General features: G+C 41.0%; 1 protein-coding gene across 2 annotated transcripts in view; it reads right to left on the bottom strand.

The window, feature by feature from the left end:
* Positions 1-1426: 1426 nt before the first annotated feature.
* mmp16b (matrix metallopeptidase 16b (membrane-inserted)) overlaps positions 1427-25850 on the bottom strand; it is a 43864-nt gene continuing 19440 nt past the window's right edge. The window contains exons 2-11 of one of the 2 annotated variants that reach the window (XM_087810598.1): positions 21907-22055; positions 20519-20533; positions 20217-20333; positions 16248-16552; positions 13541-13702; positions 12065-12282; positions 11862-12000; positions 7978-8128; positions 6581-6696; positions 1427-4839 (exon numbers count right to left, since the gene is read on the bottom strand). In XM_087810598.1, the coding sequence (XP_087666724.1) occupies positions 4478-4839; positions 6581-6696; positions 7978-8128; positions 11862-12000; positions 12065-12282; positions 13541-13702; positions 16248-16552; positions 20217-20333; positions 20519-20533; positions 21907-22055 (1734 nt within the window). In that variant the 3' untranslated portion in view covers positions 1427-4477. The remainder of the gene's footprint in view (positions 4840-6580; positions 6697-7977; positions 8129-11861; positions 12001-12064; positions 12283-13540; positions 13703-16247; positions 16553-20216; positions 20334-20518; positions 20534-21906; positions 22056-25850) is intronic. The other variant, XM_087810599.1, reaches the window with a different exon arrangement.

Here is a 25850-nt window from a genome sequence, read left to right as displayed (position 1 = left end):
ACTGATGGTTAATATGTGAAAGATAATAATATATATTAGTATTATTATTATAGAAATATTTATTTCTTTCATATAAACTGATGGTTAATATGTGAAAGATAATATTATATATTATTATTATTATTATAGAAATATGTATCCCTCTCATATAAACTGATAGTTAATATGTGAAAGATAATATTATATATTATTATTATTATTATAGAAATATGTATCCCTCTCATATAAACTGATAGTTAATATGTGAAAGATAATATTATATATTATTATTATTATTATAGAAATATGTATCCCTCTCATATAAACTGATGGTTCATATGTGAAAGATAATATTATATATTATTATTATAGAAATATGTATCCCTCTGATATAAACTGATGGTTCATATGTGAAAGATAATATTATATATTATTATTATAGAAATATGTATCCCTCTGATATAAACTGATGGTTCATATGTGAAAGATTTTATTGTCAATAAGTCACAAACAAAAAGGTTGTTTTGAACCACAGTCCTGTCATCTTGTTTGATTTTCTCTTTTGTGTTCTTGTAAAGAGAAAATGCTGAAAGATGTTTGTAATAAAGTCGACGTGAAAGTCCTTCGTCTCTGGGAATCATTTGTCTGGACGTTTATCATTTATGTGTTTTCTTTTTTCATCCATTTCAACAAAGAAGCGTCTTCAAGACGACCAGCTGCTGGTCTTCAGTGCTGAGGTTCACCTGCATCTGGGCTTTTATTCTTTAAGAAAAAAGCTTCAAAGGATTAGGTTTGTTGATGAAATCCTCCTGTTGTCTTCTGACCCTCACGACCTTTATACTCCCGGCTTCTGTGTCGTTCCTTGTCATGCTAATGTCGTGTTTATGTTACAGCATGTGACTCTTTTGACCTCTGGTGTCCTTGCTTGACCTGACAATGACGGTAGAAACTTATGTTTCATCGAGTCTGGAGGCTCAAATAACAATGATTCAGATTATTTTTTTATCACAATATCATATTGAAGATATTTTCAAGTCATTTTTTTTAAAGATCCTATTGCAATAATTCAAAATACCTACCTCTGAATTCAATATTTATTTATTTGTAGCTTAATTTCAACATAAAATTGGTATAATAGTGTCACCAGACTACACCAAACCAAAGTACTTTAGTATTAACATTTGAATATTGCATTTAAAAGGCTCAACAATTAAAAAAAACTTTTTTAATTATTGGAACAAGATCAAACTACATAAACTGTAAAAATGCTTAAATTCTTTCCTTTTGAAAATGTAATCCGTTAAAACAAACTTTCAATACACAAATGAATAAGTTCAGTTGCTCAAAAAAACATTTCAATAAATACAATTTGATCGTTCAATGTCGTGAAGACACTGATTTCCTCCCATAAAAATCCTTGAATGATTGACACGAAGGCCACAGAAAGTTGCATTTCAAACCCACTTTATTGACACTTGCCCTCAATGTACAATACGATGCAAGAGTTGTGGTGCGGAGCACAGGAATAAATACGGCAATAAATACAGTACTGACTCGCATGGTCTGGTAATCACACTCACGGGTCCTCAGACGCGTGCGACACACAAACCCACCGACGGTGACATCATCGCCTCACGCTCGTAGTGACACGGATAGAAAACGTTTGTGTGCTCAAGAGTTTAGACCGGATCGTGTGTCCAACGACTTCAGACGACGATGGGAAGAGAAAATCATTTTCCAGCTTTACTCACGAAAGGCAAGTTTGTGTCGACAACGAAAACAAGTTTTTTTTTTGTAGCACGTTCAACTATAGATTGACCTCTGGAGAGATTTGAATGTTGTCAGATTCAGGCACTACTCAAATAACTATTGTTATTGTTGTTATAACTGGTTGTGTCGCTGCTGCGCTCTGACATTATACGAAGTGTTTTATCGTTGATCCATCACATCGGCCACGGCTGTAATCCTCAGATATCATCTCAGATCCGCGTCCACAGGGATTTGCACGCTTGTATTGCTGCGATCGGGTTGAAGTGTAAAGTATTCAAGAAAGAAATCTTATGACACAAAACTCACGGATCACTCACAGGAACTACACTGGAGGGCGTCGGACGGACATCACGGTCTGAGAAATTGTCTTTTTCCGTCACTAAGTTGAACCTTTTCTTCCGGCAGTCACATGACCGTTCACGCTATGGCGTCGCCGTTTAACGTCCGCTGCCTGTTTTAGTCGCAATATACGTTTTTTTAAAACGTGTTAGTTCTGTAAATTGTTAGTAATGTTTAGTTCGATCTCTGGATATATATCTTGCCAAAGTAAACGGTGGGACTAAGACGTTTCCACACAACCTGAGGACCAGGAGAACAGAAGACGTCCAGTCATGATGCTGTAGATACAGAGGAATCATGTAAACGAGGAGAAAATGGGTCGAACCACGGTTTCGAACTGACACTTCAGTTTTCAAAACTCATCCATCGCTGCTGCTGTTTTCAATGAATACAATGTTTTTCTTCAGTTTCGATTGATATTTAAGCATTTCTTCGACCCAATGAATGACCTTCAAGAACACGATTGTTTGACAAATAAAGCTGGGCTCACATGTTCAAATCTTTTGCTGAAGCTCTGAGAGGAAGCTGACCACACGTGTGACTCGGTGAAGACTCTGAAGATCCTCACAGGAATGAAGTCTGAAATCTCACGGTTGCATTTAGCCCTTAAACTTTAATAACAGTTACAATGTAGTTTTTAATCATGAGTCCTGTTACAATGATGGTTTTATTATCTGTTTAAATTCAGTTTCAAACACTTCGCTCATATAAAGACGATCATTTCCGTGAGTAAACAACCAAAGTTTTGTGGAAGTGTTGATTCATCGTTTCAGTTCGATCTCTAGACCCTGTTCATGTTCACCCTGTAGCTCGTCCGCTTCAGTTTCAAGTCTTTAATGCTATGATAGGAATCAAAGGACATCAAAGGATGATTGTTATTTGTTTTGGCAGATCTGTTAGTATTTGTATATATATTTATATCGATATTAGACGTGTTAGTTTAGACTTTTCTTTAAATACTTCTTGTAAATATTTGTCATGTAGATAATTTTTTAATATATATGAGTCTTATTTATGCTTCCTTTGCATTAAAACTTCTTTTTTTTAACATTAATAGATTTAACTTGATTTAACAAGAGATTCAACTTTGACTTGTTGCTGCATCATTGCAACCTTTTTTTTAATCTTATATCATTAAAAGCTTCATTTCTAGCGCACATGTTTATGACGTAGAAAACAAGTCAGTCATTGTCAAAGGCTGGAGATTTCGTAATACAATATAAGCCTGATTTTCACGTTTTTCTGGATTATATTATAATTAATTTGATCAAAATTCTTGCATCCACTCGGTTTAAAACAGGTAAAGTTATTTATTCCATATTGTTTAGAAGTTTCCAGATGAATATATTTCCTCTTCTTGCCATAAAACACGTGAACATTACGAGTAAACCCTTTATTTTTAAGTTCCACATCAAAGGATTTGGCCTCGGGTTCGACGTACGTGTCGTGAATCAACAGTCGTGTGCCCAGCTTCACTGCCAAGAACCAGATGGAAGGAGGGAAGAAGAATGTTCAGAAACACACAACAGAAACTAAACTCTCTCACAAACACACACACACTTAATGAACGTCTGGTGCGAGTCACCGAGCTGACGCTTCACCTGCCGTCAGGTGTTCAGCACATTTCCCGGGAACGCCGAAGATCAAACTGTCCAAGTGCATTATGGGCAGCGGTCGACGCACTCGTCTGTTCTCACGTTTCCAGAGGAAAGAAAGAGGATCAGAAGCAAACTGTGATTAAGGCAGCCTTAAAAATATTGCAAAGAGGTTTTTTGGGCCCCTGTTGGTCGACTGCCACGACAGCGTGTCCACGAGTCTCGCCAGCAGCTGCTCTCCGTCCGCACAGATCACACAGAAAACACCGACGGATATGAAACGAACCCAAGAGTATTTGATGCCACGACATTTGATCCACGAAGGAAAGAAAAAAGAAACATCGAGCAGTAAATCCTCTTTGGAAGAAAAGGTCATATTTGGTTTGTGTGTCAGTCCTTCACACAACAAGTCGTCTTAAAAAAAACACAAACGCTTGGGCCGACGTCGTCAAGAAACCAAAGTCTATCTCTAAGTTATCCACTGGAGTCAGTGCTAAGGGCGTGAAGCGGGCGTGCAGAGATGAGGATTTACGAAGGTCCGGGTTACTTACAGTAGCTTGACTCAGAGCGACTCGTCTGAGAAAAGAAAGTCAGACCAGACGCACAGATAGTAGTTCGGACGACGACGTCGCCGTGTCGTTGTCTCGCAACCTGCTTGACTTGAGCAGGTCCATCTGCCAACATGGCAAACTGAGTTCTGGACCCTCTCGAAAGTGCTTGGACTCGCGCACCCAGGGGCCTCCCAGAGACGTCCGCTCGACCTCGCCAGCCAGCGTCTTTTGTCTCTCGTCCTCTTATACCCACTCCTGCATGGAGCGCTTGCAGTACAGTATGTGCCGTTGCGTGCTCTTCCTCCGGAACTGGAAGACGGTGTAGAGCAGGACCATCATGCACAGGGCCAGGACGCAGGGGATGGCGATGGCCACGGCCTTCTCCGTGCCGCCCGCGCTGTCCAGTTTGATGACCACGTCCACGTCCCCGTTGTCGTAGTGCCGCTCCTCGGCCACCGGGGGGCTCCAGTCCCAGTCGGGGTCCGCCGGGAGCCCGTCGCACCCCATGAAGTCTCTCAGGATGGACCTGGGGTACGCAGGTTCCACGCGCAGCAGCTGGTTGTTGAACTTCCAGTATTCCTTTCCTTTGTAGAAGTATGTGTAGCCTGGAGAAGACAATGAGGAGAAGACAGTCAGGATCTGATCTGGACAATGACGGTAGAAAATGATGTTTCATCGAGTCTGGAGGTTTGTTTGCAAATAATGATTCAGATTATTTCAATATTTATCACAATATCATAAAGAAGATATTTTCAAGTGATTTTTTTCACTTGAACTGTAAAAATCTGTATGTGACGCCTGGAGAAGACAATGAGGAGAACACAGTCAGGATCTGATCTGGACTACGTTCTTGTTAAGACTCTGCTGGATACTAGTCCTGTTGGTTATTTTACAGCCGTCAGCAATCTATGTGAGAAGTTAAAATGACGACTACAGATGAGTGACAGATGGATCCAAATAACGAGGGGTTTAAGTTCCATTTCTTTAAGAAGTTGAGCTGAGATGTACTGTACGTTAATATGTTTTTAAGATTCAATTAAAATCCATGGATCGTTGGCGTCTCTGCTCAGCGTTGTGCGAGTCAGACGGTCGCCAGGTTTGGAACTGAGCAGTTCTTAAAGGGTCTTGTTCGGTAAACATCCGGGTCAGGTTCAGACTTATAGTTTAAGACTATGGCATTATGTAAAACCTTTTCTCTGCATAGCAATGACGCAGAAACTTTTATTTATGTGGGTCATCAAAGAACAACAAAGTCTTGCAAAGAGTCTTGAGATAATCCTGCAACTGTCTAGAGTCATTGTGAGTCTTGATCTGATGAAGCCAGACCTCATGGGTTAAAAGACCCTCTCTCTGTCTCTAGGTGGCGCTGTGATCGTCTTAAGCAGATATGTAGGAGCGGGAGAGTGATGGTGAAGGTCTGATGAGCCCTCGGGGCGTCTAGTGTGGGTTGGAGGATTTTTCTAGACGTGGAACTTCACAGGAAGCCTGTGGAGATGTAGAGGGTGGTGGAAGGGGGGGGGGGTGATGTGTGTGCTGTGCGAGCGAGCTGCCAATGACCCATTTAAAGAAGTGAAAACGTAGGAAAGTTAAAAGAACATCAGATGAAAATAGTTTTTCATTTGAGGAACTTTGCCAAGTGCTGCTTTGATCCTGTGTGTGTGTGTGTGTGTGTGTGTGTGTGTGTGTGTGTGTGTGTGTGTGTGTGTGTGTGTGTGTGTGTGTGTGTGTGTGTGTGTGTGTGTGTGTGTGTGTGTGTGTGTGTGTGACTTTCATCCATCAGGTGCAGTATCTGTGCCATTCCTCGTTAACATTATTAAACATTATGACCACCTCGGCTCTTACCGACTAAACTAGTTCGATGAAAGGTTAACTGGACGTTAAAGCTTGAGTGAGAAAGTAACATTTGTTGACATTAATGCAGCGTGTGTGTGTGTGTGTGTGTGTGTGTGTGTGTGTGTGTGTGTGTGTGTGTGTGTGTGTGTGTTCAAGCCAGGAACTGAACTGAGAGCAAAGTTCATACGAGGTCAACGATCCTAAAATAAAAACTTGTTTGAAATACTGCAGAATGTGAAAAATATGTGCATGCATTAGCAAAACTCTTTGAACCACATTCTATTATTCATAGCTTGACCTCTATGAGCTGATTCTGCGATGGATTAAAAAAAAACACTTTTATTTAACATGAAGTACTGGAGAGGTACAGCAGGTGGAGCTGTTGTTCTCCTCACACTCTGATAGGAGCTTCAAACCCCTCCAGGATGGCCTTTGTTTATGTCTAATCATTGATAACAATCTTCTTTAGTGAAGACCTAAACAATAGATCACGAGACACGGTTTCTGACGTACCGTTGGCTTTATCCACGAACGCCCCCTGTGGAGAGTCAGGGATGCCTTTCCAGATGGTGATGGGTTTGGGGTAACCGGGGTCCATCGTCCTCATTTCCTCATTGTACCTCCAATATCTGAGACGGAAGAGAAACACGACGATCGATGGATCAGGTTCATAATCTAGTGAAGAGATGAGTCCTAAACATGTAACAATTCATCGCCGGATTTGACTCGACGGAGAGTTCGTCGCTCACGGCTGCTTTTTCACAGCAGTCAGAAGACTTTTGTCATTTATGTGCTTCAAACCTCACCCTCTGGTTTCACAATTTCCGATTGTGTTTAATTCAGCAACTCGTCTCAATCCTATCTCGTGTTCTGACATCGACTTCAGTCCAACTTAAAAGCGAACTTTACTTTAAGTAAGTAAGTAAGTAATTTGTGTTTATATAGCGATTTTCCAGACCAGGGTCGTAAAACGCTTAAACAATACTCAATAAAAGATATACTTTAAAGGTCAAGATAATACTGAGACAAACACAAGAGTTCCAGAAAATCCAGGAAAATCCTGAACAAATAAAAGGGTCTTCAGATGTTTCTTGAAGGAGTCAGTAGATCATCAAACACAGATGTTTCTTGAAGGAGTCAGTAGATCATCAAACACACAGATGTTTCTTGAAGGAGTCAGTAGATCATCAAACACAGAGATGTTTCTTGAAGGAGTCAGTAGATCATCAAACACAGATGTTTCTTGAAGGAGTCAGTAGATCATCAAACACAGAGATGTTTCTTGAAGGAGTCAGTAGATCATCAAACACACAGATGTTTCTTGAAGGAGTCAGTAGATCATCAAACACAGAGATGTTTCTTGAAGGAGTCAGTAGATCATCAAACACAGAGATGTTTCTTGAAGGAGTCCGTAGATCATCAAACACAGATGTTTCTTGAAGGAGTCAGTAGATCATCAAACACAGAGATGGTTCCAAAGCTTAGGAGCAACAGCCTGGAAGGATTTCTCTCCTCTGGTCCGGAAGTTCAGGAACCATCAGTAGATTCTGATCCACAGACCTCAGAGCCCGAGCTGGGGTGTAAGTCTGGATCAGAATCTACTGATGGAAGGAGGACTATCTTGTCCCAAATCATAGGGAAATAAAAGCGTTTGAAGATCTTTCACTCTGACAGTCAAGTAGGTTGTTGTGAACAGATCCAATTTAATTGATTCCTGCAAACTTCAAGTGTCAATCTGTGTTTTCTCGTTAAGGTTAGTGTGTTTTACTCATGAAGCATTTCAGGGTTTTTAACGCGTTAGTTCCCCTGATGATTCAACCGCTCTCCTCCATGTTCTCCATGATAATATCACAACTAACAGAACTGGATCAACAGAAGCTATTGTGTGGACGCCGGCGTCGGATTCTGACCTTTCGCCTTTGAAGAAGTACGTCTTGGCCACGTCCTCCCACCACACGGCCGTCTCGATGCTCTGGGTGGGCATGCCGCTGCCGAACAGGGAGATGTCCTGCGGGTAGGACGGCTGGAGCGTCGTGTCCTTGAAGACCCAGAAACGGTTTCCTGAGGTAGGAACGAAGGTGTCGTCAGAAACACGAGAAACAATCGTTTTGATTGTTGACTTCAAAGATGAGGTAGGAGTTCTTCAAATAGTTGTGAGCAAGCTGGAACCTGTTCCAAATGTTCTAATGATGTTCTATTCTATGTTAGTCTTTGTCTTTGTTGTTTTTCTTTGTTTGATGTTAACACAAATCTTTTTTTTTATTTTTATGAATATTTGCTGTATTGCTGTGTCTAATTGGAAAAAACCTACCTAACCTAACCTAACCTTACCTAACCTAACCTTACCTAACCTTATCAAACCTAACCTAACCTAACCTAACCTTACCTAACCTAACCTTACCTAACCTTATCAAACCTAACCTAACCTAACCTTACCTAACCTAACCTTACCTAACCTTATCAAACCTAACCTAACCTAACCTTACCTAACCTAACCTAACCTAACCTAATCTAACCTAACCTAACCTAACCTAACCTAACCTAACCTTACCTAACCTAACCTTACCTATCTTTACCTAACCTAACCTAACCTAACCTAACCTTACCTATCTTTACCTAACCTAACCTAACCTAACCTTACCTTACCTAACCTTATCAAACCTAACCTAACCTTACCTAACCTTATCAAACCTAACCTAACCTAACCTAACCTTACCTATCTTTACCTAACCTAACCTAACCTAACCTAACCTTATCAAACCTAACCTAACCTAACCTAACCTAACCTTACCTATCTTTACCTAACCTAACCTAACCTAACCTTACCTAACCTTATCAAACCTAACCTAACCTAACCTAACCTAACCTAACCTTACCTAACCTAACCTTACCTAACCTTATCAAACCTAACCTAACCTAACCTTACCTAACCTAACCTTACCTAACCTTATCAAACCTAACCTAACCTAACCTTACCTAACCTAACCTAACCTAACCTAACCTAATCTAACCTAACCTAACCTAACCTAACCTAACCTAACCTAACCTTACCTAACCTAACCTTACCTATCTTTACCTAACCTAACCTAACCTAACCTAACCTTACCTATCTTTACCTAACCTAACCTAACCTAACCTTACCTTACCTAACCTTATCAAACCTAACCTAACCTTACCTAACCTTATCAAACCTAACCTAACCTAACCTAACCTTACCTATCTTTACCTAACCTAACCTAACCTAACCTAACCTAACCTAACCTTATCAAACCTAACCTAACCTAACCTAACCTAACCTTACCTATCTTTACCTAACCTAACCTAACCTAACCTAACCTTACCTAACCTTATCAAACCTAACCTAACCTAACCTAACCTTACCTATCTTTACCTAACCTTACCTAACCTTACCTTACCTTACCTTACCTTACCTTACCTTACCTTACCTTTACCTAACCTAACGTCCAACCATTCAGAATCCTTCCCTAAAAAAATAGCCTCCAAATCTGCATCAGTTCATTGTAACAATCCTCTGCCAATATACTGCAACAACCACACACACACACACACACACACACACACACACACACACACACACACACAGTCAGACATTTTGTTTTGGGACGACCCATCATCCTCCCTATTCAACATCATCACTGGGAAGAACGTACTCAGCCTCTCTGACTGTTGTTCCCATTTCAAATCCACTCCTCATGTAAGTGCACGAGAGAAAGAGCTTCTGGGCAGAAACGTGTGTCGTAAGTAGCTGGAAAAACACACACTAACACACACTAACACACACTAACACACACTAACACACACTAACACACCCACACACCGGCGCACACTCTCCGCTAAGTCCCTGTGAGTGAATAAATAAAGCACTCTGATACTACCGGGCGACAGATGCCATGTTAATCTGCCCGAGAGATGGACGGATGTACCAGACCCGGCCTCTCGTCCCCGGCACAACACAACCTAAACACAACACAACCTAAACACAACACAACCTAAACACAACACAGCCTAAACACAACACAACCTAAACACAACTGACAACATGTCGTTACCGAAGATATATCCTCAGATTGAGCCACATATATGTACTCTTTGAAGGGTTAAATTATATATCCTCATTTTATGTACTCAATTGTTAACATTGATAATGTTTTCTTCTATTCAGAGTTAAAACATATTCTTGTATTTAATCTTTTAACAACGTGTTATTCCCAAAGAGCAGGGTTCAAAAGTTGAAGGCTCTATGCATCTGTGCCTCAACTTTGTGTGAACCTTGGTGTGCGTCTCTGATACATTGACAGAGACCTCTGTAAGTAAGTAAGTAAGTAAGTAATATTTATTTATAGAGCGCTTTTCCAGACCAGGGTCACAAAGCGCTTAAACAATCAAAACAATATTCAATAAAGTATATACTTTAAAGATCAAGATAAAACTGATAACACAACAGGAGTTCCAGAAATTCAAGGAAAAGCCTGAACAAATAAAAACGTCTTAAGATGTTTCTTAAAGGAGTCAGTAGATCCATCAAGAGCAAAGAGAGACAAGATGGTTCCAAAGCTTAGGAGTAACAGTCTGGAAGGATTTCTCTCCTCTGGTCCTGAACCGTGTTCAGGAACCATCAGTAGATTCTGATCCACAGACCTCAGAGCCCGAGCTGGGGTGTAAGGCTGGATCAGATCAGTGATGTAAGGAGGAGCCTGACCATGAATAGATCTGAAAGTAAGAACCAGAATTTCAAAGTGGATTCTGAAAGAAACTGGAAGCCAGTGAAGAGTTTTAAGGATCATAGAAATGTGAGTTCTTCTACTAGAGCGGGCTAGAATTCTGGCTGCAGAGTTTTGAATCAACTGCAGGCGAGACACATCCTTCTTGTTAAGACATGAAAACAAACTGTTACAATAGTCCAGACGAGAAGAAACAAACGCATGGATTATAAGATCCAGATCATGTTGTGACAACATTTTCCTAAGTTTAGAGATTTTTCTCAGTTGAAGGAAACAGTTTCTGTTGTGTCTGTGCGACAATAGTTCCAAACTGTGAAAGATTTACTGTATGTGTTGAAAGTAGGAAGCAGCCATGTTGGGACCCTCTCCATGTTGAGATAAGAAACGTGTACGATTCTAAAAATGTCAAGACCAAGAATTTATGGTCCGCAGACCTGGTTCGAGATGAATAGTGTAGGAAGACTGAAGATTCATTGTTTAGGTCAGTGTTTAGGTCAAGGCATGAAAACAACCCTGAGTTTGTAATTGTTTACTCAACTTACTTCAGTGTTCGGGGAGGGTCTTGAGGTCTTTAAAAGAAGGGACATGCTAATAGATTTTCAGCCACTCTCTGGAGAGATCTGGTCGGTGAACCAGGATTTCGGACAGAGACTGGACCGAGCGCTCGAACTTCTGGTATTTCTGAATAATTTGCATTCTTTGTTAACTGTTGTATTTTAGGTTTTGTATGGTTTTCTAATCTTTCTTTACTTTTAATAAATAACTGTTTTAATTCTAACTTTTATTCTTCCTTGGATCAAACGAATGCGCAGAACTCACTAGACAGGAAAGAGGATTGAGTTCGCTTTATTACGATGAAACCTCCATTATCACTCGGTTGTTGTGGGTAATGTTGGCAGGAAAACGACAACACGTGTTTGTGATACAACAGTAGGTCGTCCTCTGCATGTAGGAGTTAAAGAAGCTGCAACATTTTCAGGATCGTCGTCCGACATTAATGAGCTTTCGGAACAAACGCAGCTCACTTATCCGTTGCTTCATTAGCTTCTCACCTTTGAAGAAGACAAATTTCCCTTCGCTGTTTTCGTACACGGCGTCGATCTTCGGAGGCAGGCCTTTCCAGAAGTAGTTGATCTGCATGGGATAGCCCGGAACCACCGAGTTGTCTCGGACCCTCCAGAACCACTGGTCCTGCGAGCGGAGGCGTCACGAAGGGTTAGCGCTCGCGGGTCTCCGAGGACCACGAAGATCTCACCTTGAACACGAACAGCTCCTGGCGCAGGATGGCGAGGGTGTTGAAGCCGCCGTCGCAGATGTTGGGTTTGGAGTTGGGGTTGGAGGGTTTGGCTCCTTGAGGAGGCCGGTGGGGTCTGGCGTGGCGGTCGTGCTTGCGGGGGTCCGAAGGAAGATGGAAACGTGGCGGCGGGGCCGTGGGCGGAGGCCTGGTCGGCTGCGGGGCTCGGTCCGGTGGACCTGTGGCGGGAAAATGTAGAGAATCTAAACAATTTTAACAATTTAAACCTCAAAGAATCTTCACTTGAACTACTTTCATTTCAGGAGAATAACTTCACGCTAAATATTCTTATTATCGATAAAGTAAACCAATGTTTGAGAGATTTGAAGACATCGGAACCAATCATGTTTTCATCTTATGTTAATAAAAAAATCAAATTCAACCTCTGAAGTCTGGCGTCCAGGGATCAGCATTTGTACATTCATGATGGTAACACAAGTTATTAGTGTTACATAGAGGTGTTAGATATTTTCATTTTCAATGAATATGTAAATTTGTAAATATTCACACCATTTGTTTACTTTCCACCTCCTGCTGCTCAATAGCTGCACTCATTGAGTTCTCAGCAGTTAAAGAAAGAATTCAATCTGCAGTTATGACTGAGGACGAGAGGATACAGTGACTCCAGCAGCTTTTAAAAGCTGATATTAGGGCATGTTTGGGTTTTCATGTCTATTAATTCAACTAAAGAGAGTGAAAAAGTCATAATATGTTACAAAAATTCAGCGTTCCTTAAAATCGCTTCGATAATTGACGGCTAGTGGGTCGAAATATATTAAGTTAGTAAGTAAGTCATTTGTATTTATGTATAGTATATCGTGAGATCAGTCACTTCAGATCTGCTGCTACGTAATGGTTTTCATGATAAGTTTCCTCTCTTTTTGATTGTTTTTAAAAAAAATATTTTGCAGTTTTACTTATATCACAAAATGAATGGGTGGAAGTTTTCTCCACAGGACATCTGGACCTTCAGAGGAACCCAGTCACTCAGGAGAGACTCGGAGTAGAGCCGCCGCTGAGAGTGAGTCATATCTAAGTTGGACATCTGTGAGGATCCTGGAGCTTCTCTGGTGAGAACTTTCTTTCATCTATATCAAATATATTTTAGTGTATCTGTGTCTTTGAAACATGTCGAACAATAATACAGTTTTCTTTGCATAACTAGTCATTCGCATTATTCTCGTTATTCACGGATATTTATCTCTGCAGCAAAAACCCGCCATAATAGATCTTATTCAAAACATCTAGAGAAGGTTCTCCCCTTGAAACCAGTATCATGTGTTGAAGACGAGATGTTTTGATTCATTTATTCACCACAATAATCAGCGTAATCTGGACAAATGTGATTGATGAATTTAAAATATTCATAAATACACTGTATATCATTTCAAAATACAACCACAACATGTTTCTTCTTGACTTCAGGAGTCAACTCACCGTAGATCTTCTGGATGCCCTGCAGGTCGTCGTGAGGTAGTTTAAAGTTCTCCGTGTCCATGTACTGGTAGAAGGGCGCCATGATGGCCGTGGGGTCGTTGGAGTGTTCCAGGCCGAGGGCGTGACCCAGCTCGTGGACCGCCACCAGGAAGAGGTCGTTGCCTTGAGAGGAGAAATTAGCATCGAATTATTCTTAGACCGAACATTTTAATGCAGCACGTTATTGTATCATGTCATGGAAATGGAAAAAATTATGAAACATTCCTTTACTATAGATGATCTTTAAGGACCAGAGCAGAGACAAACAGAGACATTTAGGACAAATTTAAAGAATTAATGAATTAATTAATAACTGTGGTTTGTGTAGTTCCCAGAGTGTCCACCAGAAAACTGCTGATCTTTAAAATCCCTGAGTTATCATTATAATCTCAGGTTCTACGTCATTTGGTGCTCCGCCCTCTAACACCTTTGTGTGTGTGAAGTGGTTAGAGGGCGGAGCACCAAATGACGTAGAATATCCTATTCACTGGCCAGGATCAGTCCACGGTTCAAGAGCTTCGCCTCCATTGATCGGACGGCCTCGCCCGCCCACCACAAACGACTCCTGCACGAGCAGCCGGCGCCGCCGTCAGCGCACATGTCAACATGCAACATTTACACTGGCACTGCTGCGAAAAGGCTATTATGGACGCGTCACTTTCCAGACACAAACGCTGAGACGGGAGCTTTTGAGGATCCTTCCTCAGCAGGAACAGCGTGAGATCTGGAGACCAGCTGGGACATGATATCCACTGGAGTGTGAGAGCGACGCAGAGAGTGAGAGGCAGGTTGACACGTCCTCGTTACAAACACCTTTCTTTTCCTCAGAAACATGTTCCCCCAAAATCCTGTACGACGCTGATCTGACGAATCACAACAATGCAGGTGAAACTATGAGCTCGTTTGAAGCTGCACTGTCGTATGAGGTATGAAGAAAGAACCACAAGATACTCATTCTTGACAGACATCTTCTGTAGAGTTGATCAATGTGGACACAAAACAAAAATGTGCAAAACAATGTGTAGCAAAAATGCCGAGATAAACAAAAGTCAATGATGCAAGAAAAAGTCATTAATGGAAACAGATGAAGGATTTAACTTCCAGATTCCAACTGAACAACACAATAATGACGTCAGTTGAACAGATGCTAAGCTAACAATAACATTATGAAAGCTAAAATGTGAATAATAATAGAAGACAACAGTTATAATGACACATAAAACAATATCAGAGATACCAACATGGAGGAGATCGAGACGAAGATTGAGATTAAAAAGACAAAAGAAAAAAAGCTTTGCTTGTGTTTTTAACCAATGAAGTAAGTAAGTAAGTCAGTAATTCTTATTTGTATAGCGCTTTTCTAGACCAGGGTCACAAAGCGCTTAAACAATCAAAACAACATTCAATAAAGTATATATTTTAAAGATCAAACGAACATATGAACATGTGAAGAACATCATGGACGACCTCAGGATGTAGGAGCGTAATGGACGACAACAGAAACATCCAAAACTAAAGGACACGACAATAACATCCTCCTTGATGGAGCTAACATGCTATTTGATGCTAAAATGCTACTTAATGTTGAAATGCTATTTGATGCTAAAATGCTATTTGATGCTAAAATGCTATCTGATGCTAAAATGCTATTTGATGTGGAAATGCTATTTGATGCTTAAATGCTATTTGATGCTAAAATGCTATTTGATGCGGAAATGCTATTTGATGCTAAAATGCTATTTGATGCTAAAATGCTATTTGATGCGGAAATGCTATTTGATGCTAAAATGCTATTTGATGCTATTTAATACTGAAATGCTATTTGATGCTAAACTGCTACTTGATGCTAAAATGATATTTGATGCTGAAATGCTATTTGATACTAAAATGCTATTTGATGCTAAAATGCTATTTGATGCTAAAATGCTATTTGATGCTGAAATGCTATTTGATGCTAAAATGCTATTTGATGCTCAAATGCTATTTTGGTCTCAAATTATTGGCAAAATCAACAATAATATAAAACTGTGTAACAACAAAGAGACAGATTTGTTTCTTGCTAACGCAGAAATTGCATCACAAGAATCAGATAAAAAAACACAATTAATTTAGAATTTAAATTTGAAATGAACACAGAGCTTTGAGGACATTAACGGAACAAAGGTTCCGCTCAGTTGTTTGAAAGACTCAGAAACGTGGGACGCATGATGATGCAACACATCGCCTCGAGCGAGGGAACAATACTCTGGGACTTACACAACACACACAGAATCACACAACTCAACAATACAACCACAATAAAGTGCCTCTCATGTACCTGTCCGTGGTGTCGCACCAGGACCGGACCCACCTGTCCTCCTGGACCTGCTGGACGTGGACTCGACCCACACATGCCTCGATAACACGTCTTTAAACCGCTGCTGGTTCTATCCTGTCATCTGTGGAGCTTCTGACGCTGGAACACATGCGGTCCTGACGCTTGATTCGTCTCCACAGAGAAGATCCATCAAAGACTTCCTTCAAAGCTTCCCTCATCGTCTGCGACGTAATCTCTGTCATGTGGCGTTCTCGCCGACGGCGTCTTCATTTTTCCTCCGTTGAACGTTCCTGCTCCCCCTGACTCCCCTTTGATCACCTAGTAAGGTTAAGGGGTTTCGTCTCCACTCACCGTCGTGGTTGGGGTTCCCGAGGGTCCACGGCTCGTCTGAGTCAAAGTGCGTGTCTCCTCCGATGCCCGGACCCGGGAAGTAGGCGTGAGCCAGGAAGCCTCCCTCGCCGTCGAAGGGCGAGCTGTCGCCGTGGAACCCGGAGGCGAAGATGATGGTGATGTCCACGTCCCGCCTGCCGGTCTCCAGGGCGCTGTAGGGAACGGCCTCGAAGCGCAGGGGGGTCACGCCCTGCCACACGTCGAACGCCCGCCGGATGGCGTCGTGGGTCTCTCGGGCGCCCACCTTGGGCGTGACATTTTTGATGCTGTCGGGAGGCGAGAGACAAACAACGGCAGTCAGAACTCGAGACATCCATGTGGATTCAAACAGATGCTTCATTCTATTTAACGAAGTCTCTGGTTCAACACTGAACAAAACTGACCACAAACGGTTTCCTTCAACTGAGGAAAATCTCTAAACTGAAAATGTTGTCACAACATGATCTGGATCTTATAATCCATGTGTTTGTGTCGTTTACACTATTGTAACAGTTTATTTAGTGTCTAAACCAGAAGGATGTGTCTCGCCTGCAGTTCATACAAAACTCTGCAGCTCAGGTAACAATGTTCAAATGATGTTTAAACGGCTTCAAGCAGCAGCGCGTGAGACTGGTGTTGTGAGCAGCAGAGAAGTTGAGCGCGTTTATGACGGCTAGAGCGCACTTGTATGACATGAATGCATGTGTATGACACGTTGAGCGCGCAGCAGAGTGTTTTGCGAGAAAAAAAAATGTTTTCAGTGTACAACAACCAAGACATACTCGCTCAAACCGATGGCAGTAATCTTACTCCATAGACGTTCACCATGATGTGACATGCGTCGGTAATCCCACCCCGTGATGACGCAATGACGTAAGTCCGCCCACCAGGTAATGTTCATATATAAGGCGCTCCGGGTTATAAGGCGCACTGTCGTGTTTTGAGAAATTTAAAAGGCATGAGAAACTTCCATGAAGATCTAACAGCGACCTAACAGCTCTGTGCTGCAGGAAGAATTCGGACAGACATGTCAATGCTGTGTTTTTTGTCTTTCTCACGTGTACAAGTAAACTTGTGTCTTTAAACCAGATCTGATGTCTGTGTTTAAGTTAAGAGCTTAACCATCGTGGATCAAACATCGCCCCCTAGCTGAGCGGACAAAAGCAGGACACAGCCTTGACAGCTTCACAGGAAGAACTGTTAAGCGACGGTGGGTTTGAAATGGTTCCTCTGGACCTCGACTTGTGAAGTGAAAGCAGCTGAGATATAAACTGAAGACCCTGTGGATGAAGAACTTGTTGATGGACCGACTCCTCGTCACCACCAAGGTCGCGAAAAAACAAGTGGTTGACGCAGATTTAAAGTCAAATACATCGTGTGGATACGCTCTTGACTTCTGCTACTTGTTTTTTCCCGCTGGTTCCTCTCGATTTCTGCAGCTCTTCAAGAAAGCATCAGTCGTCGTTCGACCTTCATCCTGAGTCTTGATGCTCGTCTACTGGGCGACAACAGATCCAGGTCAATCCACAGGATCTGCTGCTGTTGCAAATGCTTGACTTCTCTGCGTGAAGATCTTTTACCAGATATTAAGACATTACTTTGATCAAGTGCTGGGTTTTCGTCTCTTGTTGAGTCGCTACCAATGAAAGATTCTAGACTCGACCAGAGATCCTTTTTTAACTTGTGTTCGCCGCGATCGAGGGACGTCCTTGACGCGACTTCTTGTCACATCCAGGAAAAAAAACAAGTGGGTGACAGCGAAGGGGCGGGCGGAGGCCCCGGGTCGCAGCCGTGGCTCCGGAGTACAGTAGATGAAAGCGTGGGCGTGCGTTCGCCTGGAAGCTCAACTCCATTATTTCTCAAACTTTTTCAAATTAAGAGAAAAAAACAAGCGTTCTGAGTTCTGCTCGACACGACTATTTGCCGCCCCGGCAGCTTCCCGTGAACTTCTTCCTCGCCCTGGTCTTTATCAGCGGCTGCCAGGCTCGGAGCGAGAGACTCTCTCTCTCTCTCTCTCTCTCTCTCTCTCTCTCTCTCTCTCTCTTTCTCATCTCCATGAAGGCTGGAGCTCGGCTCTGATTGACGTCCTGGCAGAAGAGCGTCTTGCGTCCTGGTCTCGGGGAGGGAGGCAGGATTTGAATACATTGACGGCGTTATCGGTTATTACTGCTGTAACCTGTCAATTTGTGCCGCAGCCAGAAATCCCCGTTTATCGCTTCGGAACCTTTTACAGGCCAGAACTTAATCACGGCAGATAAGATGAGAGCCGGAATATTTCTGCAGGGATTAGTCTTAAGAAAAAAAAAACAAATGTGCAAACGACTTAAAAAAGGAGAAACTCTAATGTTCGCGCGAGTTCATCGGAAACACAGAGAAACATTGAGATTCGAACGAGTGAAGATACAGAACTTTAGTGTCTTTATCTGGAGAAACATTCACAGATATTTATAAACCAACCATTTATTAATATGAGATGTTCGTGTCCTCGTTTAAGACATTTTAATATTTAAATAATAACTTTAATTACACTCTACACTCTCGTCTGATACAAACACAACTACACTTACATTTTTCTGTAGCGACGTTAGCATCTTAGCATTTTACGTTGAAGCTGACCATACAAAAACATTGGTTTAATATCCTCTATCGTTCTTTTTTATTTCTTATTTCTACTCTGGCTGCACTTTATTATGTAGTTGATCTTTTAATTTGACTTTTATCCATCTTGCTTTCCAGCGTCTCCCTCCATTATCTGCCACTTCTTCGTCCTACAAATCACTATATCATTAAAAAACACGATGATCGAGACCAGACGCTGACAAGTCACTGCACGAGAATAAATAAATGAAGACAAAATTACACTAAAATCACTATTTTTTCTGTAGCAACGTTAGCATCTTAGCATTTTATGTTGTGTACGTTTTCATTTGACTTTTATCCATCTCTCTTTCCAGCGTCTCCCTCCATTATCTGCCACGTCTTCCTCCTACAAATCACTATATCATTAAAAAACACGATGATCGAGACCAGACGCTGACAAGTCACTGCACGAGAATAAATAAATGAAGACAAAATTACACTAAAATCACTATTTTTTCTGTAGCAACGTTAGCATCTTAGCATTTTATGTTGTGTACGTTTTCATTTGACTTTTATCCATCTCTCTTTCCAGCGTCTCCCTCCATTATCTGCCACGTCTTCCTCCTACAAATCACTATATCATTAAAAAACACGATGATCAGGACCAGACGCTGACAAGTCACTGGATAACAATAAATAAATAGAGCAAAATTACACTAAAAACAATAATAATAATATCTTTCTTTTTATTTTCAACAATTCAATTCAGTTTAAACTATATAAATATAAGAAAATATCTGGTTTGTTTGTTTTTTAGGTTATTATTTTCAAGTTTATTCTCCTGAAAAGTCTATTTTTAATATACTGTAGTATTTAGTACTTATTTGAGTACATTATCTAGTTGAGAAAATGATGTTTTCATGTTAAATATGTTGAAAATGTTAAAAAAGTGACCAAAGAAGTTCAAAAGCTGATGTTTCTCTCACACAATCTTCATTAACTTGATGGTCAGGAGCTTCATTGACCTCTGACCCGAGACTGAGGAGAAAGAAAGAACTTCCTTCTCTCGCTCCAGACTCTCCTTCTAAACAATAATCACTTGATTTGAAATCATCTCCGTCCTCGAAGCTTCTCTGCAGCTCCTGGAATTTCCAGAAAACGCAGGGTTTATAATTCCGTCCGCGGCTATTTTTATATGGTAAAGTGAAGCGTCTTCAGACCCGTGAGTGATATTTCCGTCTCGCGCCCCCTCACATGTGACGCACGGGTCCGGTCGCCATGACAACGGAGCGAGTGTGACGGCGAGGAGACAAACTTGTCGTTTCTCACGCCGGCGTCAAGTCAATGGTCGCCACGACGACCGTCTCTCACCTGTAGGTGATGTGCGTTCGCTGCCACCGCTGGCCCGTGAGCGCGTAGCGGCGCCGCCGCGACCCCTGAGCGCTCCGGACCCGGTCGGGGACCCCACAGCGAGGCCTCTGCATCCAGCTGAGGGCGGCGGGAGGAGAGAAGAGGTGAGGTCACAGGTCACAGGTCACAGGTCAATCACACACTGTCACGGGGAACGACAGGAAGTCAAGTCTGGGACGCAACACTAGGGGGCGACGGTGGGGGGGGGGGGGGTCACTAGGTCATCTACGGGACAGACACAACAAAAGTCAAGACGGTCTCACCTGAGAGTGATGTCACTGCATCACCATGGAAACGAGAAGAAGGACATCGGTTAAATCCTGACATCTGATTGGTCCCTGACAGTTATAAGCCCCGCCCACTTACATGTAACACGTGATGAAGATAAAGTTTATCTCTGATCATGTGATGACATCATAATAACATCAACAAACTAATGATACGTTTATTAAACAGTAACAACATGAACAATAAAAAACAATCATTTTAACATTTATTTGCTCAAAACAGGGATTTCTTCGTTATTGTTTTCTTTTAATTAACATTTATTTGTTCTTATGTTTGTTTTTATTGAAGCATTTATTTGTTTGAATCATTTCTTTATTTAAAATGTTTAATTCATTTTTCTTTTCTAAATAAGTTCATTTAATTAAATATCGAGTTTGATATTTTAATTCCAATAAATCAAAATGACATTTTCTGAAGTCAATATTTTATATATTTTATTTTAAACTCTATATAAAAAGATGTGTTTATTAAAATTGAATTTATTAAATTCATAAAATATATTATAGAAAATTAAGTCAAAATTCGTTTTTTTTTGTAAATATCCTATTTTATTAAATTAAATTATTAAAAAAACACATATTCCACCTTCACATGTAGTTTCTATGGAGGTAGACAACACAAGGGATAGCACAAACACATTTGTGTGTCGTGCCTCCGGGTCACCTTGACCCTTCGATAACATGAGTCGAAACAAATTCAACAACATTTCAATAAAAATGTCTTCATCGTTTCTTCGATCCTGTCGTTTATTTCAGGAAACACTTCAATAACAACATGTTTTTAAAAACATCCTCTGATGTCACTTCCTGTTGGCCTGAGTCTCCACATCCTGTCGCTTCAAAGATCTTCTTCTTCTCCTCTTATCTCCAACGTTCCTCGTCCAACACCTTCTCCTTTCCTCACATGTTCCTTTCCAGTCACTCCCCATGACCACGACCTCACGTAACCTTTCCGCCCCGGCTGCACTTTCTTCTTCACCTCCTCCACGTACTTGATCTTCCTTCACTTTCATGCATGTCCCTCCAGCCTTTCATCCTTCCTCCTAACAAATCACTTCATCATTTCAAGTCCTCTGACCGTCGACCCTCCAGCAGCTGCGGCGCTACCCTCACATACTTCTTGTTCACTTTGCAAAGTTCCTCTTTAGAAACTGTTTTTTATTTTGACTTTCTTTATTCTCTCCATCCTCGTGATGTCATGAACTAAAAGAACAGATGAACTCGATAAATAAAGAAACAGTTGTGTGTCTGATGTTGAGTTGTGTGTCTGATGTTGAGTTGTGTGTCTGATGTTGAGTTGTGTATCTCATGTTGAGTTGTGTATCTGATGTCGAGTTGTGTGTCTGATGTTGTGCGTCGCTCACTCTTTGGTTCTCTCATCCATCGTCCCGGTAACATTGAGGCCGTAGACTCGCTGCATGGCGGCGATGGCCGAATGCATGGTTTGCGCCGAGCGCAGCAGCGACAGACCTGCTTCTGTGCGCGGCAGATATCCATACCTCTGGAGCCATGCCTGAGGAGAAGATACACAAGGTTTGAGGAACGTGCCTGAGGAGAAGATACACATGGTCACGGTTTGAGGAACATCTGTCGACACCAGTCGTTCGCAGGTGAACACGTCGTCGTCTTCGACCCGAGCAGATGCTCAAGGACAAATATATCTGCTTTAGATTGTTTTAACCTTGAAACTCCAGAACCTTCGACGCTCACGGACAAATATATCTGCTTTAGATTGTTTTAACCTTGAAACTCCAGAACCTTCGACGCTCAAGGACAAATATATCTGCTTTAGATTGTTTTAACCTTGAAACTCCAGAACCTTCGACGCTCAAGGACAAATATATCTGCTTTAGATTGTTTTAACCTTGAAACTCCAGAACCTTCGACGCTCACGGACAAATATATCTGCTTTGGATTGTTTTAACCTTGAAACTCCAGAACCTTCGACGCTCACGGACAAATATATCTGCTTTGGATTGTTTTAACCTTGAAACTCCAGAACCTTCGACGCTCACGGACAAATATATCTGCTTTGGATTGTTTTAACCTTGAAACTCCAGAACCTTCGACGCTCACGGACAAATATATCTGCTTTGGATTGTTTTAACCTTGAAACTCCAGAACCTTCGACGCTCACGGACAAATATATCTGCTTTGGATTGTTTTAACCTTGAAACTCCAGAACCTTCGACGCTCAAGGACAAATATATCTGCTTTAGATTGTTTGACCTTGAAACTCCAGAACCTTCGACGCTCAAGGACAAATATATCTGCTTTAGATTGTTTGACCTTGAAACTCCAGAACCTTCGACGCTCAAGGACAAATATATCTGCTTTAGATTGTTTGACCTTGAAACTCCAGAACCTTCGACGCTCACGGACAAATATATCTGCTTTAGATTGTTTTAACCTTGAAACTCCAGAACCTTCGACGCTCACGGACAAATATATCTGCTTTAGATTGTTTTAACCTTGAAACTCCAGAATCTTCGACGCTCAAGGACAAATATATCTGCTTTAGATTGTTTGACCTTGAAACTCCAGAACCTTCGACGCTCACGGACAAATATATCTGCTTTAGATTGTTTGACCTTGAAACTCCAGAACCTTCGACGCTCACGGACAAATATATCTGCTTTAGATTGTTTTAACCTTGAAACTCCAGAACCTTCGACGCTCACGGACAAATATATCTGCTTTAGATTGTTTTAACCTTGAAACTCCAGAATCTTCGACGCTCAAGGACAAATATATCTGCTTTAGATTGTTTGACCTTGAAACTCCAGAACCTTCGACGCTCACGGACAAATATATCTGCTTTAGATTGTTTTGACCTTGAAACTCCAGAACCTTCGACGCTCAAGGACAAATATATCTGCTTTAGATTGTTTTGACCTTGAAACTCCAGAACCTTCGACGCTCAAGGACAAATATATCTGCTTTAGATTGTTTTAACCTTGAAACTCCAGAACCTTCGATGCTCAAGGACAAATATATCTGCTTTAGATTGTTTTAACCTTGAAACTCCAGAACCTTCGACGCTCAAGGACAAATATATCTGCTCGAGATAGACTTTGTTTGACCTTGAAACTCCAGAACCTTCCGTAGAAAACATCTCTGTTTTCAGACATGAAGTATAAATGTCTTATAATACTTTAATATATCAGAGAAATATCTGCTTCAGTGAGTTTGAAAACAATCAATAATTCAAGAAGATTATTGAATTTATTCTCTTGAATTAAACCGATTTAATTGGTTTTTAGAGACATTTGTTTTATTATATTTGACATCTTTGATGATTTAAGTTGTTCTTAGTTGTAGAAAAAAGTTTTGAAGACAATTTATAATAATTATGGTCATTATTTATTCACGAGTCACGAGTTCTTTAGGACATTAATTCTTGTTTCTTCTTCACAGAAGAACGAGGTTCAGATGATCAACAGTTTTGTAAACACAATACTTTGATATGTTACTTCATTACCAGTCGATGAAAGTGAAACTACTGCGTGAAAGTTGTGGAATCATTTATGTCTTGAATTTCTGATCAATTGTTTGCAGAAGATGATGATGATGTGAAGCTTTTGAAACATCTGTTAGATTGACTTGAATCTGATATTATGAATATACGTGTGTATTATCACAAATGTCCTGATACGTATCATAATACAATGATATACAGTGATAGTGTAGTAACAAGGATATATGTGTAGTATTGTCCAGTACTTGACTCTGGTGTTGTGATAGTGTAGTAACAAGTATACATGTGTAGTATTGTCCAGTACTTGACTCTGGTGTTGTGATAGTGTAGTAACAAGGATATATGTGTAGTATTGTCCAGTACTTGACTCTGGTGTTGTGATAGTGTAGTAACAAGGATATATGTGTAGTATTGTCCAGTACTTGACTCTGGTGTTGTGATAGTGTAGTAACAAGTATATATGTGTAGTATTGTCCAGTACTTGACTCTGGTGTTGTGATTGTGTAGTAACAAGAATATATGTGTAGTATTATCCAGTACTTGACTCTGGTGTTGTGATAGTGTAGTAACAAGAATATATGTGTAGTATTGTCCAGTACTTGACTCTGGTGTTGTGATAGTGTAGTAACAAGTATATATGTGTAGTATTGTCCAGTACTTGACTCTGGTGTTGTGATAGTGTAGTAACAAGAATATATGTGTTTTCTTCAGGGTTGAAAAAGAGACATGTCTTTATCAAATACAACACCCAGGTTTCTCAGGCTCAGTTTGACAGACTGACCTAAGTCACCCAAGTACTGACTCATCCCACAATCCACATTTAGCTGCAAAGTGTTTTCACTCATTGTTTGATTTCTAGCAACAATTGTTGCAAAACTAAGTTCAGCCTCTGGGGCTCAGTTGGATCAAAAGAGCAGTAGAGCTGGATGTCATCAGCAAAAATGTGATAAGAAACATCATGAAATCTCTGAATGATTTTACCGAGTGGAATCAAGTACAGCAAAAACAATAAAGGACCCAGAACAGAACCTTGAGGGGCTCCACACAACAGATCTGCCGATTCAGACTTCATTTGATTGGCAGATACACTAAAACTGTGCCCAGAAAGGTAAGATAAGAACCATTCTAACACAGACCCAGACAGTCTTCATCCCTCAGTCTTCTCAGCAGGATCTGGTGATCAACTGTGTCAAAGGCTGAGGACAGATCCAAGAGAACCAGAACATCATGATGTCACTGGACACTTTCAGTAAAGCTGTCTCCATAGAGTGATGTTTACGGAAGCCAGACTGAAACTTCTCATGGATGTCGCTCTGATCCAGGAACAGCTGCTCAGACACCACCTTCTCCAAGATCTTGGACAAGAAAAGGAGATTAGAAATAGGCCTGAAATTACTGAGGTCAGTTGGGTCTAAGCCTGGTTTTTTGAGCAGAGGCTCCACAATGGCATGTTTAAATGCATTGGGAAAAACCCCTGTGGAAAGGGAGAGGTTCACCATATTGGTAACTCAGTTTTAAAAATGTTAAATTACATCAAATACTTTGATAAAAAGCCTACAAGGAAGGACGTCATCTGAGCAAGAGGATGGTTTCATCTTGTTCACTAGTGATGAAATATCACCCAAAGATACAGCAGTGAAGGAGGACCAAGAGGAGGAGAGGGGCTCAGAGACAGTAGGTTCCAAACAAAGGGGGAGAGATTTTCTCTTTGATCAATTTAATTTTGTCAATGAAAAATCTCAACAATGCATTGATGTCAGCTTCACAGAAGACGTGATTTGAGGAGCAGGAGACACGAGAGAATTGATCGTGTCAAACAACACTTTGGTG

Source organism: Callionymus lyra, chromosome 16 (assembly GCF_982586985.1).
Source record: "Callionymus lyra chromosome 16, fCalLyr1.hap1.1, whole genome shotgun sequence".
NCBI classification, from domain to species: domain Eukaryota; kingdom Metazoa; phylum Chordata; class Actinopteri; order Syngnathiformes; family Callionymidae; genus Callionymus; species Callionymus lyra.
The sequence above is the reverse complement of the archived record's forward strand: the minus strand, read 5'-3'. Positions and strand labels throughout refer to the sequence as shown.